This window comes from Cetorhinus maximus, unplaced genomic scaffold (genome assembly GCF_964194155.1).
Source record: "Cetorhinus maximus unplaced genomic scaffold, sCetMax3.hap1.1 HAP1_SCAFFOLD_587, whole genome shotgun sequence".
NCBI classification, from domain to species: domain Eukaryota; kingdom Metazoa; phylum Chordata; class Chondrichthyes; order Lamniformes; family Cetorhinidae; genus Cetorhinus; species Cetorhinus maximus.
This window is the reverse complement of record NW_027596529.1, coordinates 161185-175031: the sequence shown is the minus strand read 5'-3', so window position 1 is coordinate 175031 and position 13847 is coordinate 161185. Positions and strand designations below refer to the sequence as shown.

Below are 13847 nucleotides of genomic sequence, written 5' to 3'. Positions count from 1 at the left end.
ATGTCTCATCTGAAAGATGACAAATCTGACAAGGCAGCGTTTCCTTGGTACAGGCCCTCCGACAGTGCAGCACTCCCTCAGTACTGACCCTCCGACAGTGCAGCACTCGCTCAGTACTGACCCTCCGACAGTGCAGCACTCCCTCAGTACTGACGGGGTGCTGCAGTACGGAGGGTCAGTACTGAGGGGGTTCTGCCCTGTCGGAGGGTCAGTACTGAGGGGGTGCTGCACTGTCGGAGGGTCAGTACTGAGTGGGTGCTGCACTGTCGGAGGGTCAGTACTGAGGGAGTGCCGCACTGTCGGGGGGTCAGTACTGAGGGAGTGCCGCACTGTCGGAGGGTCAGTACTGAGGGTGTGCCGCACTGTCGGAGGGTCAGTACTGAGGGAGTGCTGCACTGTCGGAGGGTCAGTACTGAGGGGGTGCTGCACTGCCTGAGGTGCCGTCTTTCAGATGAGACATTAAAGCTGGGCCCCGTCTCCCGTCTCAGGTGGGTGTAAAAGATCCCATGGGCATTATGTTTAAGAAGAGTGGGTGAGGGGGTTCTCCCCATGTCCTGGAACCAAAACCACTAAAAAGAAACTGATGACCTGTGTTATCCTCAGATTGATGAAGGATCTTGCTGTGTGCAAATTGGCTACCGGCTTCCCTGCATTACAACAGTGAGCAGAGTTCAGAAATTAAAGCACTTCATTGTTTGGGGCCATAAAGCGCGATGGGACGCCCTGAGGCGGTGAGCGGCGCTAGATAAATGCATGTCCCCCTTTCACTTATTCTTGCTGCTTAACAGTGGCGAAGGCGCCTTTAAGAAGTGGGCGGGGCGCGGCTGACGTCAACCCCTGCCTTGAATGGTCATTGATGTGTGTCGGAAGGGACGTCCTCTCGTTGGCTGGGGACACAGTTTGAATCATCCTCCTGATGTAAATTTCTGGGAATGAGTGAGAGCAGTTTGATAAAATCTCTCACACATTTTGCAGCCACAAGTCTGGACGTGAATCGAGGAGGCGAAAGCATCTCTGGTGAGTAGAGATTTAAATATATATAATATATATATGTAGACATATATTAGTGAACAAAACAACAGGAAACAAGTTTAGAAAAGTTTTTCAGAAGTTGGCCTTAAACTTTTTCCTGCCAGAGAAGTGTTTGTTTGCAATTGGCTATCAAATGGTAAGTAACCTGGTTACTTACATCTGTAAGTCTCTTTTTTTTTAAACCATGTTGCAGGAGAAAATATCTTTTTTCAGAGTTAGTTGGTGAGCTTTTTAAAGTTGTGCCTGTTGATGGAAGGTGCCACAATCACTTTTTCTTCCGAACTGAACTTTGACCGGCACACGAAACAAAAACAGAAAATAGCTGGGAAAACCCATCAAGTCTGAGCACATCTCTGGCGAGAGAGAGAGAGAGAGATCAAGAGTTAACGTTTCGAGCCAGCGGGTCAGTTTAATGTGCTGTGTCCCAACGCTGAATACAAACTCTCTGTCTCTGCCGCCAAGGGTTGATTTTAGGGACCATCGAACAATCGGCACTGTCTCCAGGAGAGGAGGTTGGGGGACATAAGCAGAATTGATGGCCGCGTTAGAGGAATGATATACTTTCTCAGTGGGGGAGTGGGTTTCGTTAAGGCACAGTTCATGGTTCAGCACCTCCCCACGTTTTTTTTTAGAAAAGGTGATGTTTTTGAGATGGTCCCTTAGGTGAACACGTGGATTTGGTTTCCAGTTTTGAAGTTTATAACTGTGCTGCTTGTAGTTTGTAAGAATGATTGATTGATTCATTCGGGATCACTCAGGGTGGATGGGTTGCTGCCAGCTCTGGTGGGTGGGGGTCGGGGGATGGGGGCGCGGGTCTGAAGAGTTCGAAATGAAAGTTAGATATTGGTGTGTGTTTGGGGAATCCCAATTTTTGAGTCCAGGAGAGTGTGTGTGTGAGAGAAAGAGAGAGCGTGTGTGTGTGTGAGAGAGTATGTGTGTGAGAGAGAGAGAGAGCGTGTGTGTGTGTGAGAGAGAGAATGTGTGTGAGAGAGAGAGAGAGCGTGTGTGTGAGAGAGATGTGTGTGAGAGAGTGTGTGAGAGAGTGTGTGTGAGAGAGAGAGAGCGTGTGTGTGTGTGAGAGAGTATGTGTGTGTGAGAGAGAGAGAGCGTGTGTGTGTGTGAGAGAGAGAATGCGTGTGAGAGAGAGAGAGAGCGTGTGTGTGAGAGAGATGTGTGTGAGAGAGTGTGTGAGAGAGTGTGTGTGAGAGAGAGAGAGCGTGTGTGTGTGAGAGAGAGATGTGTGTGAGAGAGAGAGTGTGTGTGTGTGAGAGAGAGATGTGTGTGTGTGAGAGAGAGAGCGTGTGTGTGTGTGAGAGAGATGTGTGTGAGAGAGGGAGCGTGTGTGTGTGAGTGTATGTGTGTGAGAGAGAGCGTGTGTGTGTGAGAGAGAGAGTGTGTGTGAGGGAGAGAGAGAGTGTGTACGTGTGAGAGAGTGTGTATGTGTGTGAGAGAGAGTGTGTGGGAGAGGCTATGTGTGTGTGTGAGAGAGTGTGTATGTGTGTGAGAGAGATGTGTGTGAGAGAGAGAGCGTGTGTGTGTGAGAGTGTGTATGTGTGTGAGACAGTATGTGTGTGTGAGAGAGAGAGTGTGTTTATTAAATTTCTTCTATTTGATGCTGTAGTTTTTGGAGTTATTTTCTCCCAGGGAGGAACAGGAGAGATTTGGTTTTCTGTTACTCGGCCCCTCAGGAAGTGTTAGCTCCGCCCTGCAATTGGAAAAACAAAAATGCCCCCGTGTGACCTGAAGACTGAGGGTAGTTGCGGTTTCTGTGGGGCCTGTAATGGACACTGGGGGAGGATGTTTGATATGGACACCTTCCTGGACAGTGGCACCAGAGTTACTCAGGGAAAGTAGCGCTTTTCCCCACCTCAGGACGTCCCAAAGCCTTTCACAGCTAACGAAGGACCTTTTTTTTTGTGTGTGAGCTCACTGTTGTAATGTAGGAAACGCAGACAATTTACGCACAGCAAGATCCCACAAACAGCAATGTGATAATGACTCAGATCATCTGGGTTTTTTTTTTAGTGATGTTGTTTAAGGGATAAATATTGGCCCCAGGACCACGGGGAGAACTCCACCACCACCCCCCCCTCCCCCCCTTCCCCTGCTCTACTTCCTAATAGTGGCCGTGGGATCTCCCCGCGACGCCTCCCTTGGCCGAATGTCAGTCTGGATTGTGAGCTCCTGGTCTTTGTACTGGGAGGCTGGTGCCCACAACCCTGTGAGTCAGAAGTAAGTGTGCGACGGACTGAGACACTGACTCACTTTGCTGGGCCGACAGGGCTTCCATGGAGCTTGTGTCTCTGAATCCACCGCAGTTAGAAACAAAACAACATGTTTACAAAAATCAGCTGTTTCACCTGAGGACAGTTTTAACAATCTGAAGGATGGCAGACTTCAGTGCAATTTGGATGTGAGATTGACTCTCACTTTTACTGTTTTACGCTCGGACATTGAATGCAAAGTGTTCTGTCCGAGAGAGGGATGTCCTTCTCCTGCTGTGTGACTATGAACAACATCTGGAGTAAGGACTGGCTCCTTGTCCCTGTCTCCGCGTCCTCCCATTTACCTTTATAACGTTTTCCGTTTTAATGTTGTGGGGCTAATATTCACCCCAATGAATATCGCTGTCAAATAAAAATCGGATCTGGTTCACTATCGCATTGTCCTTTGTGGGATCTTGCTGTGCGCAAATTGGCTTTTGCTTTCCCCCCCCATTACGATGGTGACCCCCACTTCATAAATGGAAGGGAGTCATTTGGCTGTGAGGCTCTTTGGGATATCTTGCAGCGGTTAAAGGCGTTACAGAAATGTGAGTTCCTCACCGGATATACAGCAGGCCATTCGGCCCATCTGCTCCGTGCCGGTGTTTCTGCTCCACACGAGCCTCCTCCCAACCCCCCTCTCCATCTCACCCCATCACCCTATCCTTCCATTCCTTTCTCCCTCATGTGTTTATCCAGCTTCCCCCTTAAACACATCGATACTATTCACCTCCACCACTCCCTGTGGGAGCGAGTTCCACATTCTCCCCACTCTCTGGGTAAAGAGGTTTCTCCTGAATTCCCCATTGGGTTTATTAGTGACGATCTTATATCGATGGTCCCTAGTTCTGGTCTCCCCCACACACAAGAGGAAACAGTCTGTCTGTATCCAGGTGCGTGTTCCAGAAGGGTCTTGTCAGCAATGCCTACCACAGTCAAATAGCTCGCCAGCCAGCACTATTGTGGGGGGGGCAGGTAAAAGAGTTGCTGGTGGTGGGGGTGGGATGTTGTTGACACAAAGGGGTCATTCCAGCAGCCAGACCATGATCTCTATATTCCATCACCCTTCTCCCCACCCCCCTCCCTCACCCAACCCCAACATCCCCGACTGTAACACACTCTGAACAGGTTAATCTCTAAACACCCCCACCTTCCCCCCGCAGATACACCAGGAGACGATGAAGGAGGAGATCGGAGCCGGAGTGTCCTTCCTGGTCAGCATGGTCAGGAATCGCAGCAGGCTACATCAGGAAAAGATCGAGGAGTTTGGGGAGAAGCTCACTGCGATACTGTACCGAAAATACCAGAATCACTGGTACCCAGCCAATCCCAGCAAAGGACAAGCATACAGGTAAGCAAACAGCAGAGCCGCCCAGTACAATGGCTAGAATATTACAGCACAGAAACGGGCCATTCAGCCCATCTGCTCCGTGCCAGTGTTTCTGCTCCACACGAGCCTCCTCCCACCCCCTGTTCATCTCACCCCATCACCATATCCTTCTATTCCTTGCCCCCTGCCCGCCCCATGTTTTTATCCAGCTTCCCCCTGAAAGAGCATAAAATATTGGACAGCACACCAGGGAGGACCCTCCTCACTATTTCTTGCATTGTGCTGAGGGACATTGTCCATCCACTTGCGAGAGCAGATGGAACAAGTCCTGGGTTTGAGTCTCCACCCCAGAGACTTCAGCCCCATAATGCAGGCCGACACTCCACAGTGCCAGTGCCGAGGGGGTGCCGCGCTGTCAGAGGGTCGGTGCCAAAGGAGATGCTGGCCTTCAGGTGAAACTTTAAACCAAAGTTCCCGTCTGCCTCCTTGGTGGGTGTAAATGATCCCACGGCCACTATTTGGAAGAGGAGCAGGGGGAAGGTCCTGGGGCCAATATTTACCCCTCAACCAACATCACTAAAAAAACAGATGATCTGGGTCATTATCACCTTAATGTTTGTGGGAGCTTGCTGTGCACAAATTGGCCGCCACGTCTCCGACATTACACAGTGAACATACTTTTGAATAAGTATTTCTTTGGCTGTGAAAGGTTTTGGGACATCCTGGGGTGGTGAAGGCGCCAGAGAAATGCAAGTCTTTATTTTGAAAAAAGCAAAAAAACTGCAGATGCTGGAAATCCAAAACAAAAACACAAATACCTGGAAAAACTCAGCAGGTCTGGCAGCATCTGCGGAGAGGAAAACAGTTAACGTTTCGAGTCCGTATGATTCTTCAACAGAACTAAGGAAAAATAGAAAAGAGGTGAAATATAAGGTGGTTTAAGTGGGGGTGGGACAGGTACAGCTGGATAGAGGGCCAGTGATAAGGTGGAGATAGCCAAAAGATGTCATAGACTAAAGGGCAAAGAGGTGGTGACGGTGGTGATATTATCTAAGGAATGTGCTAATGGGGACATTAAGGGTAGAAAGCAGGACGAGCAAGGTACCAGGTAGCCCTAGTGGGGGTGGGGTGGGGGGGAAGGGATCGAAATAGGCTAGAAGGTAAGAGATAAAACAATTGATGGAAATACATTTAAAAATAATGGAAATAGGTGGGAAAAGAAAAGTCTATATAAATTATTGATAAAAAGGGGGATCGGAAAGGCGGTGGGGATGGAGGAGAGAGTTCATTGATTGTCTTTGTTTTGAAAGTTGCTCGAAGTTGTCCCTGCAATACCGGCCTTTTCACACCTGGGGGCGCCGCTGCACAGTTTAAAATTTGGATGAGCAGCGCCATCTAATGGCTGAACCGCTTAAAGCCCCTTTAAAGCTGATACAATGAAATTTTAGGGGCATCTTAAAGGAAGGGAGATAGAGGTGGAGAGGTTTCGGGAGGGAATTCCAGAGTTTAGGGCCCCAGGCAGCTGAAGGCACGGCCACCAATGGTGGAGCGATGGAAATCAGGGGATGCTCAAGGGGCTGCAATTGGAGGAACGCAGAGATTTTGGAGGGTTGTCGCTCTGGAGGAGATTACAGAGATAGGGAGGGTTGTAGGGGCTGGAGGACGTTACAGAGATAGGGAGGGTTATAGGGACTGGAGGAGGTTACAGAGATAGGGAGGGTTGTAGGGGCTGGAGGAGGTTACAGAGATAGGGAGGGTTGTAGGGGCTGGAGGAGGTTACAGAGATAGGGAGGGTTGTCAGGCTGGAGGAGGTTACAGAGATAGGGAGGGTTATAGAAACTTGGAGGAGATTACAGAGATAGGGAGGGTTGTAGGGGCTGGAGGAGGTTACAGAGATAGGGAGGGTTGTATGGGCTGGAGGAGGTTACAGAGATAGATAGGGTTGTAGGGGCTGGAGGAGGTTACAGAGATAGATAGGGTTGTAAGGGCTGGAGGAGGTTACAGAGATAGGGAGGGTTGTAGGGGCTGGAGGAGGTTACAGAGATAGGGAGGGTTGTCAGGCTGGAGGAGGTTACAGAGATAGGGAGGGTTATAGAAACTTGGAGGAGATTACAGAGATAGGGAGGGTTGTAGGGGCTGGAGGAGGTTACAGAGATAGGGAGGGTTGTAGGGGCTGGAGGAGGTTACAGAGATAGGGAGGGTTGTAGGGACTGGAGGAGGTTACAGAGATAGGGAGGGTTGTAGGGACTGGAGGAGGTTACAGAGATGGTGAGAGTTGTAGGGACTGGAGGAGGTTACAGAGATAGGGAGGGTTGTAGGGACTGGAGGAGGTTACAGAGATCGGGAGGGTTGTAGGGACTGGAGGAGGTTACAGAGATAGGGAGGGTTGTAGGGACTGGAGGAGGTTACAGAGATAGGGAGGGTTGTAGGGACTGGAGGAGGTTACAGAGATAGGGAGGGTTGTAGGGGCTGGAGGAGGTTACAGAGATAGGGAGGGTTGTAGGGACTGGAGGAGGTTACAGAGATAGGGAGGGTTGTAGGGACTGGAGGAGGTTACAGTGATAGGGAGGGTTGTAGGGACTGGAGGAGGTTACAGAGATAGGGAGGGTTGTAGGGTCTGGAGGAGGTTACAGAGATAGGGAGTGTTTAAGGGACTGGAGGAGGTTACAGAGATGGGGAGAGTTGTAGGGACTGGAGGAGGTTACAGAGATAGGGAGGGTTGTAGGGACTGGAGGAGGTTACAGAGATAGGGAGGGTTGTAGGGACTGGAGGAGGTTACAGAGATGGGGAGGGTTGTAGGGACTGGAGGAGGTTACAGAGATAGGGAGAGTTGTGGGGACAGTTTTGAAAACAAGGATGAAAGTTTTAAAATGGAGGCGTTGTTGGACTGGGAGCTAATGTATGTCAGTGAGTGACGGGGTGAGGGCTGAACAGGACTTGGTACAACTTGGGAAAAGGGCCAGTAGGGTTCTGGATGGTCTAATGTCTGTCCTCTTGGATCCTTCAGTATATTTTTTCTCTCCCTGGTAGATGCATTCGGATAAACAGGAAACATAAAGCAGACCCATCCTTGTTGCTCGCTTGTCAGGACTGTGATCTGGAATATAACCAGTTGAGACTGCCCAAAGAGATTACGTTGTGGATTGATCCCCAGGAGGTGTGCTGCAGGTAAGTCTTCACCTGGACGGTTTAGCAACACAGTCACCGCAGAGACAAACACAAGGAGCTCATCTGGAGAATTGTGTCCGATTCCCACTGCCTCACACTTTAGGAGGGAAGGCGAGGCCTTGGGGAGGGTGAGGGGGAGATTGACTCGAATGGCGCCAGGGAAGAGGGACTTCAGTTCATGTGGAGAGACTGGGGAAGCTGGGATTGTTCTCCTTAGAGCAGAGAAGGTTAAGGGGGAGATTGAATCGAGGCGTTCAAAATCATGATGGGGTTTGGATAGAGTCAATAAGGAGAAAGTGTTTCCAGTGGCAGGAGGGTCGGTAACCAGAGGGACACAGATTGAAGGGAATCGGAACCAGAGGGGGAGATGAGAATTTTTTTTACACAGCGAGTTGTTGTGATCTGGAAGGCGCTGCCTGAAAGGGGGGTGGATGCAGATTCAACAGGAACTTCCAAAGGGGGAATTGTGTCTGTCTGTCTCTCTCTCTCACTGCTGTGCTCTCTGTCTCTCCTTCACTGTACGGTAAACCTTCCCTCGGCTGTGTTCTGCCAGTTTGTGTGGGTGTTTGTTGTTTATACCAGGTTGTTAGTGGCTGTGTCTCGCGTGTTGCTGCCTGACCCGATTCCCACTAAATCTTCATTTGAAATTCCTGCAGGTGTAGTGATGGGAGTCTGCCTTTCACTGTCGCTCAGTTTGGACAAGACTCCAGGAGGGCGGCATCGTTAGACTCTGAGCAAGGCAGCGCGTCCTCGGAGTGCAGCACACCTGACTGCCACTCGGAGACTTCGTCAGATGAAGGGGAACATGCCAAAGGTCAAACAGTGAAGGAAACTGCAGCAAAAACGGCTGAAGCTACTGGCAAGGTAAAGAGAACATTGAGCACCCAGTGCTGGGAGGGGTCGGAGTGAATGGTTCCAATACTCTCCGGGCCGATCTCCCACCTTCTACCCCTGGAAACTCATCAAAAACTCAACTGCCCCCAGACCCTAACTCACATTGAGTCCCGTTCACCCATCACTATCCTGTCGCTCACTGACCTACACTGGCTCCTGGTCCAGCAACACCTCCGTTTCTAAAAAAAAATCTCATCCTTATTTCAAATCCTTCCTCACCCCTCCCTATTTCTATAAACCCCTGGAACCCTCCCTATCTCCGTAACCTCCTCCAGCCCCTACAACCCTATCTCTGTAACCTCCACCAGCCCCTACAACCCTATCTCTGTAACCTCCTCCAGCCCCTACAACCCTCCCTATCACCATAACCTCCTCCAGCCCCAACCCTCCCTATCTCCATAATCTCCTCCAGCCCCTACAACCCTATCTCTGTAACCTCCTCCAGCCCCTACAACCCTCCCTATCACCATAACCTCCTCCAGCCCCAACCCGCCCTATCTCCGTAATCTCCTCCAGCCCCTACAACCCTATCTCTTTTACCTTTTCCAGCCCCTACAACCCTCCCTATCTCTGTAACCTCCTCCAGCCCCTACAACCCTATCTCAGTAACCTCCTCCAGCCCCTACAACCCTCCCTATCTCCGTAATCTCCTCCAGCCCGTACAACCCTCCCTATCTCTGTAACCTCTTCCAGCCCCTACAACCCTCCGAGATCTCTGCGCTCCTCCAATTCTGGCCTCTTGACCATCCCCCGCTTCCCATCGCTCTGCCATTGGCGGCCATGTCTTCAGCTGCCTGGGGGCCCTAAGCTCTGGAATTCCCTCCCTAAACTCACTCACTCCCTCCCGAACACAGTCTGTCTCTCTTTCTATCTGTGGGAACTGGCTGTGCAATTGTTGGCTGCCCACATTTCCTCTATTTACAACAGTGACCACACTTCAAATAAATTACTTCATTGGCTGTGAAACACTTTGGGACGTCCTGAGGTGGGGAAAGGCGCTAGAGAAATGCGAGTCCTTGCACATGGCCTGTGGAGACGGGGCTGGGGATTAAATGGAGCTTGTGTGTTTGATTTGTCATGTTTAATTGATTCAATAATTTTATCCCTTAGGTTTCTGGAAGTTTCTCCCAGTGCACTTCTGCGTGGCCTCTGTACCCTCACAAGCCGGTGCAGTATGCCAGATTCTACCAACCCGTCCCCCTCATCAGCTACTACTTGATACCCGGACTGGACAAGGCCCTGCAACCTCCCCCAGGCTTCCTCCTGTCTCAGGTGCAGGCCCACTGCTCGAAGATCGGCAAAAGGCACAAGTGATGAAGGTCCTGGCTAGCAGAGGGATCGGATACCTCGCTCACACTGAGCTGTGCCAACCCTGTGCTTAACTGCTCCATTCTAACACCCATGGGCATGTTTGCAAGTGGCTGAGCTGTGTGTGTGTGTGAGCGCGGTGTGTGTGTGTGAGCGAGGTGTGTGAGTGTGAATGAGTCACAGAGAAATGTTGCTGTATATAACATTCACTACTCACGTGTGTGTGTAAGGCCCACACTGCCTATGTGTGTTTGTGGGTTTACACTGCTGCTCCTGTGGGTCTGTGTATACTTTATATATAATTGAAGCTGTCTCTGTATTATAAATCTGTACTAAAAACTCAGGTATCTTTGAAAATATGAGGTGTGTCCACATTGCCTGACAGGTGATTGTTATTTATCATGTTTACAGGGGGAGTGTGTGAAATACCCCAGAGTCTCTGTTAATATGTATTTGTTAAATTATCATCTATCTGGCTTGTGGAATATTTAATGTTTTTGCACTTTTATTTTATTTCCTGCTGCTGATCACTCTCCATTCGCTCCTGTTGAAATCTCAGAGCCTCTCTTGGGTAAGAAACTTAGCTGTGATGCTTATCATAGCCAAATAGCCCATCAACATCCACTGAGTGAGGCTCCAGAAGGTGCCTGGCGAATGGATTGCTGAAGACATTAGGACAAACTCTAGCACTCAAAAGAGTGTGTTTTCTGTGCAATATACATTGGGCAATTTAAATTTTTTAAATCCAAAAATTGTTTAAAAGGGATTTGGGGAATTGTTTCCTGAGGATGAGGTGTTGAGGAACAACTCTGGATCCCTGGGATTTTTTAGCTCTTCTTCCTTAATGTGGGAATAGTGTTCCTGTATCTTTCTCCCAGGTTAGGGGAAGGGTCCCTATCTCTGAATGGCCTCCTGAATCAGCTTGCTGTGTTGATTCATACCAAAGGCCGCAGTGTGTTAACACAGTGAACCCCTGGTCTGCTGTCCTGCTGCCATTGCCCATTCCCACACTCAAACAGTGACTTGTGTTTCCACCCCAGTAACCCAGGGACACAAGCTCCCCAGTGGGGTGAGTGGAAGCCCCTTACCCAGACCCTCACCCAGTTCATGTCTCTCCAAGTCTTTACAGATATTGGAGAGAAATCACAGCGGACCAACACAGTGTTACTGCTCCCCAACTGGTGAATGGGAGAAACTTTTATAAAACTCAGTATTTATTGACCGTCAGTTAAGCGCGAGTTAAATGGCTTATTCTGAATGTCTCATTAAATTTCTTTTTTCTTTTGTGTAAAATAAATTAAACCATTTTGTTCAAACAACATTCCCAGGGTGGTGTGAGTTTCTGTAAAGATTGGAATACTGATTTCCTCCTTTTGGACAACTTCATGTGTTCATCAGCTGAGGCACTTTGGGACTTTCATGGAACAATACTGGTCACTCGTTAGGGTGGGGGAGGGAGTGGGATTTTTTAATTCATTCATGTGGGCGTCATTGGCCGGGCCAGCATTTATTGCCCATCCCTAATTGCCCCTTTAGAAGGTGGTGATGAGCTGCCTCCTTGAACTGCTGCAGTCCATGTGGTGTAGGTACACCCACAGTGCTGTCAGGGAGGGAGCTCCAGGATTTTGACCCAGCGACAGTGAAGGAACGGCCGATGGATTTGCAAGTCAGGACGGTGAGTGGCTTAGAGGGGAACTTCCAGGTGGTGGTGTTCCCAACTATCTGCTGTCCTTGTCCTTCTAGATGGTAGTGGTGGTGGGTTTGGAAGGTGCTGTCTAAGGAGCCTTGGTGAGTTTCTCCAGTACATCTTGTAGATGGTACACACACTGCTGCTACAGTGCGTCGGTGGTGGAGAATGTGAACATTTGTGGATGGGGTGCCAATCAAGCAGGGCTGCTTTGTCCTGGATTGTGTTGAGCTTCTTGAGTGTTGTGGGAGCTGCACTCATCCAGGGCAAGTGGGGAATATTCCATCAGAGACTCCTGACTTGTGCCTTGAAGATGGTGGACAGGCTTTGAGGAGTCAGGAGGTGAGTTACTCACCGCAGGATTCCCAGCCCCTGGCCTGCTCTTGTAGCCACAGTGTTTATATGCTATTCCAGTTCAGTTTCTGGGTGGAGAGAAGGCACCAATTTCTCCCCAATTCCAGGGTTGGAGGACTTGTGGAAGAATTGACCCGAGCCACCAAAGCAGAACAGCAAACTGGAGAAACAGCAGACTTAACATGGACTTCAACAACTTCCAGTCATGAAAGTGCTTTTATTGTTTTAGCTCATTTTTATTCATTGATTTATCCCCTTTTTTACCCCACTTGCTATCCTTCTTGCTTCCAATGTCCCCTCGCCCCACCCCAAAGGATCATCTGTCACTTCTTCCATGTTGTTCTTTCACCGACTGCAAACCCTCGTTCTGCTATTAACACATTCTCCTGTCGGAGGTTCAGTACTGAGCGGGCTCCGCGCTGTCGGAGGGTCAGTACTGAGGGGGTTCCGCGCTGTCGGAGGGTCGACACTGAGGGGGCTCCGCGCTGTCGGAGGGTCGACACTGAGGGGGCTCCGCGCTGTCGGAGGGTCGACAGTGAGGGGGCTCCGCTCTGTCGGAGGGTCGACACTGAGGGGGCTCCGCGCTGTCGGAGGGTCGACACTGAGAGGGCTCCGCGCTGTCGGAGGGTCGACACTGAGGGGGCTCCGCGCTGTCGGAGGGTCGACAGTGAGGGGGCTCCGCTCTGTCGGAGGGTCGACACTGAGGGGGCTCCGCGCTGTCGGAGGGTCGACACTGGGGGGGCTCGGCATTGTCGGAGGGTCGACACTGAGGGGGCTCCGCGCTGTCGGAGGGTCAGTACTGAGGGGGCTCCGCGCTGTCGGAGGGTCAGTACTGAGGGGGCTCCGCGCTGTCGGAGGGTCAGTACTGAGGGGGCTACACGCTGTCGGAGGGTCGACACTGAGGGGGCTCCGCGCTGTCGGAGGGTCAGTACTGAGGGGGCTCCGCGCTGTTGGAGGGTCAGTACTGAGGGGGCTCTGCGCTGTCGGAGGGTCAGTACTGAGGGGGCTCCGCGCTGTCGGAGGGTCGACACTGAGGGGGCTCCGCGCTGTCGGAGGGTCAGTACTGAGGGGGCTCCGTGCTGTTGGAGGGTCAGTACTGAGGGGGCTCCGCGCTGTCGGAGGGTCAGTACTGAGGGGGCTCCGTGCTGTCGGAGGGTCAGTACTGAGGGGGCATTTCAAAATGCATGTTTTGTGATGGCCAATCATATTCCACTTTTCCAAAAAGGTCATGAGGTATTTCAATGGAATCAATATTACAGACATCTCAATATGGTCATTACAGAGAGTCTCCACTCCCCCTCTTCCCCCCCACTCCCTCTCTTCCCCCCCACTCACTCTCTTCCCCCCACTCCTTCTCTTCCCCCCCACTCACTCTCTTCCCCCGCACTCCCTCTCTTCCCCCCCACTCCCTCTCTTCCCCCCACTCCCCCTCTTCCCCCACTCCCTCTCTTCCCCCCCCACTCCCTCTCTTCCCCCCCCACTCCCGCTCTTCACCCCAATCCCCCTCTTCCCCCCCACTCCCTCTCTTCCCCCCTACTCCCCCTCTTCCCCCACTCCCTCTCTTCACCCCCCCACTCCCTCTCTTCCCCCCCACTCCCTCTCTTCACCCCCACTCCCTCACTTCCCCCCACTCCCTCTCTTCCCCCCCCACTCCCTCTCTTACCCCCACTCCCTCTCTTCCCCCCAACTCCCTCTTTCCCCCCCCCCACTCCCTCTCTTCCCCCCCACTCCCTCTCTTCACCCCCCACTCCCTCTTTCCCCCCCTCACTCCCTCTCTTCCCCCCCACTCCCTCTCTTCCCCCCCACTCTC

General features: G+C 51.3%; 1 protein-coding gene across 1 annotated transcript; it reads left to right on the top strand.

The window, feature by feature from the left end:
* The first annotated feature begins 4474 nt into the window (after positions 1–4474).
* Positions 4475–10002, top strand: LOC144674194 (protein BTG3-like). The gene is made up of 4 exons (XM_078535660.1): positions 4475–4647; positions 7657–7794; positions 8451–8658; positions 9799–10002. Exons 1-4 carry the CDS (start codon positions 4475–4477, stop codon positions 10000–10002), a joined length of 723 nt encoding a protein of 240 aa, XP_078391786.1.
* Positions 10003–13847: the final 3845 nt, after the last annotated feature.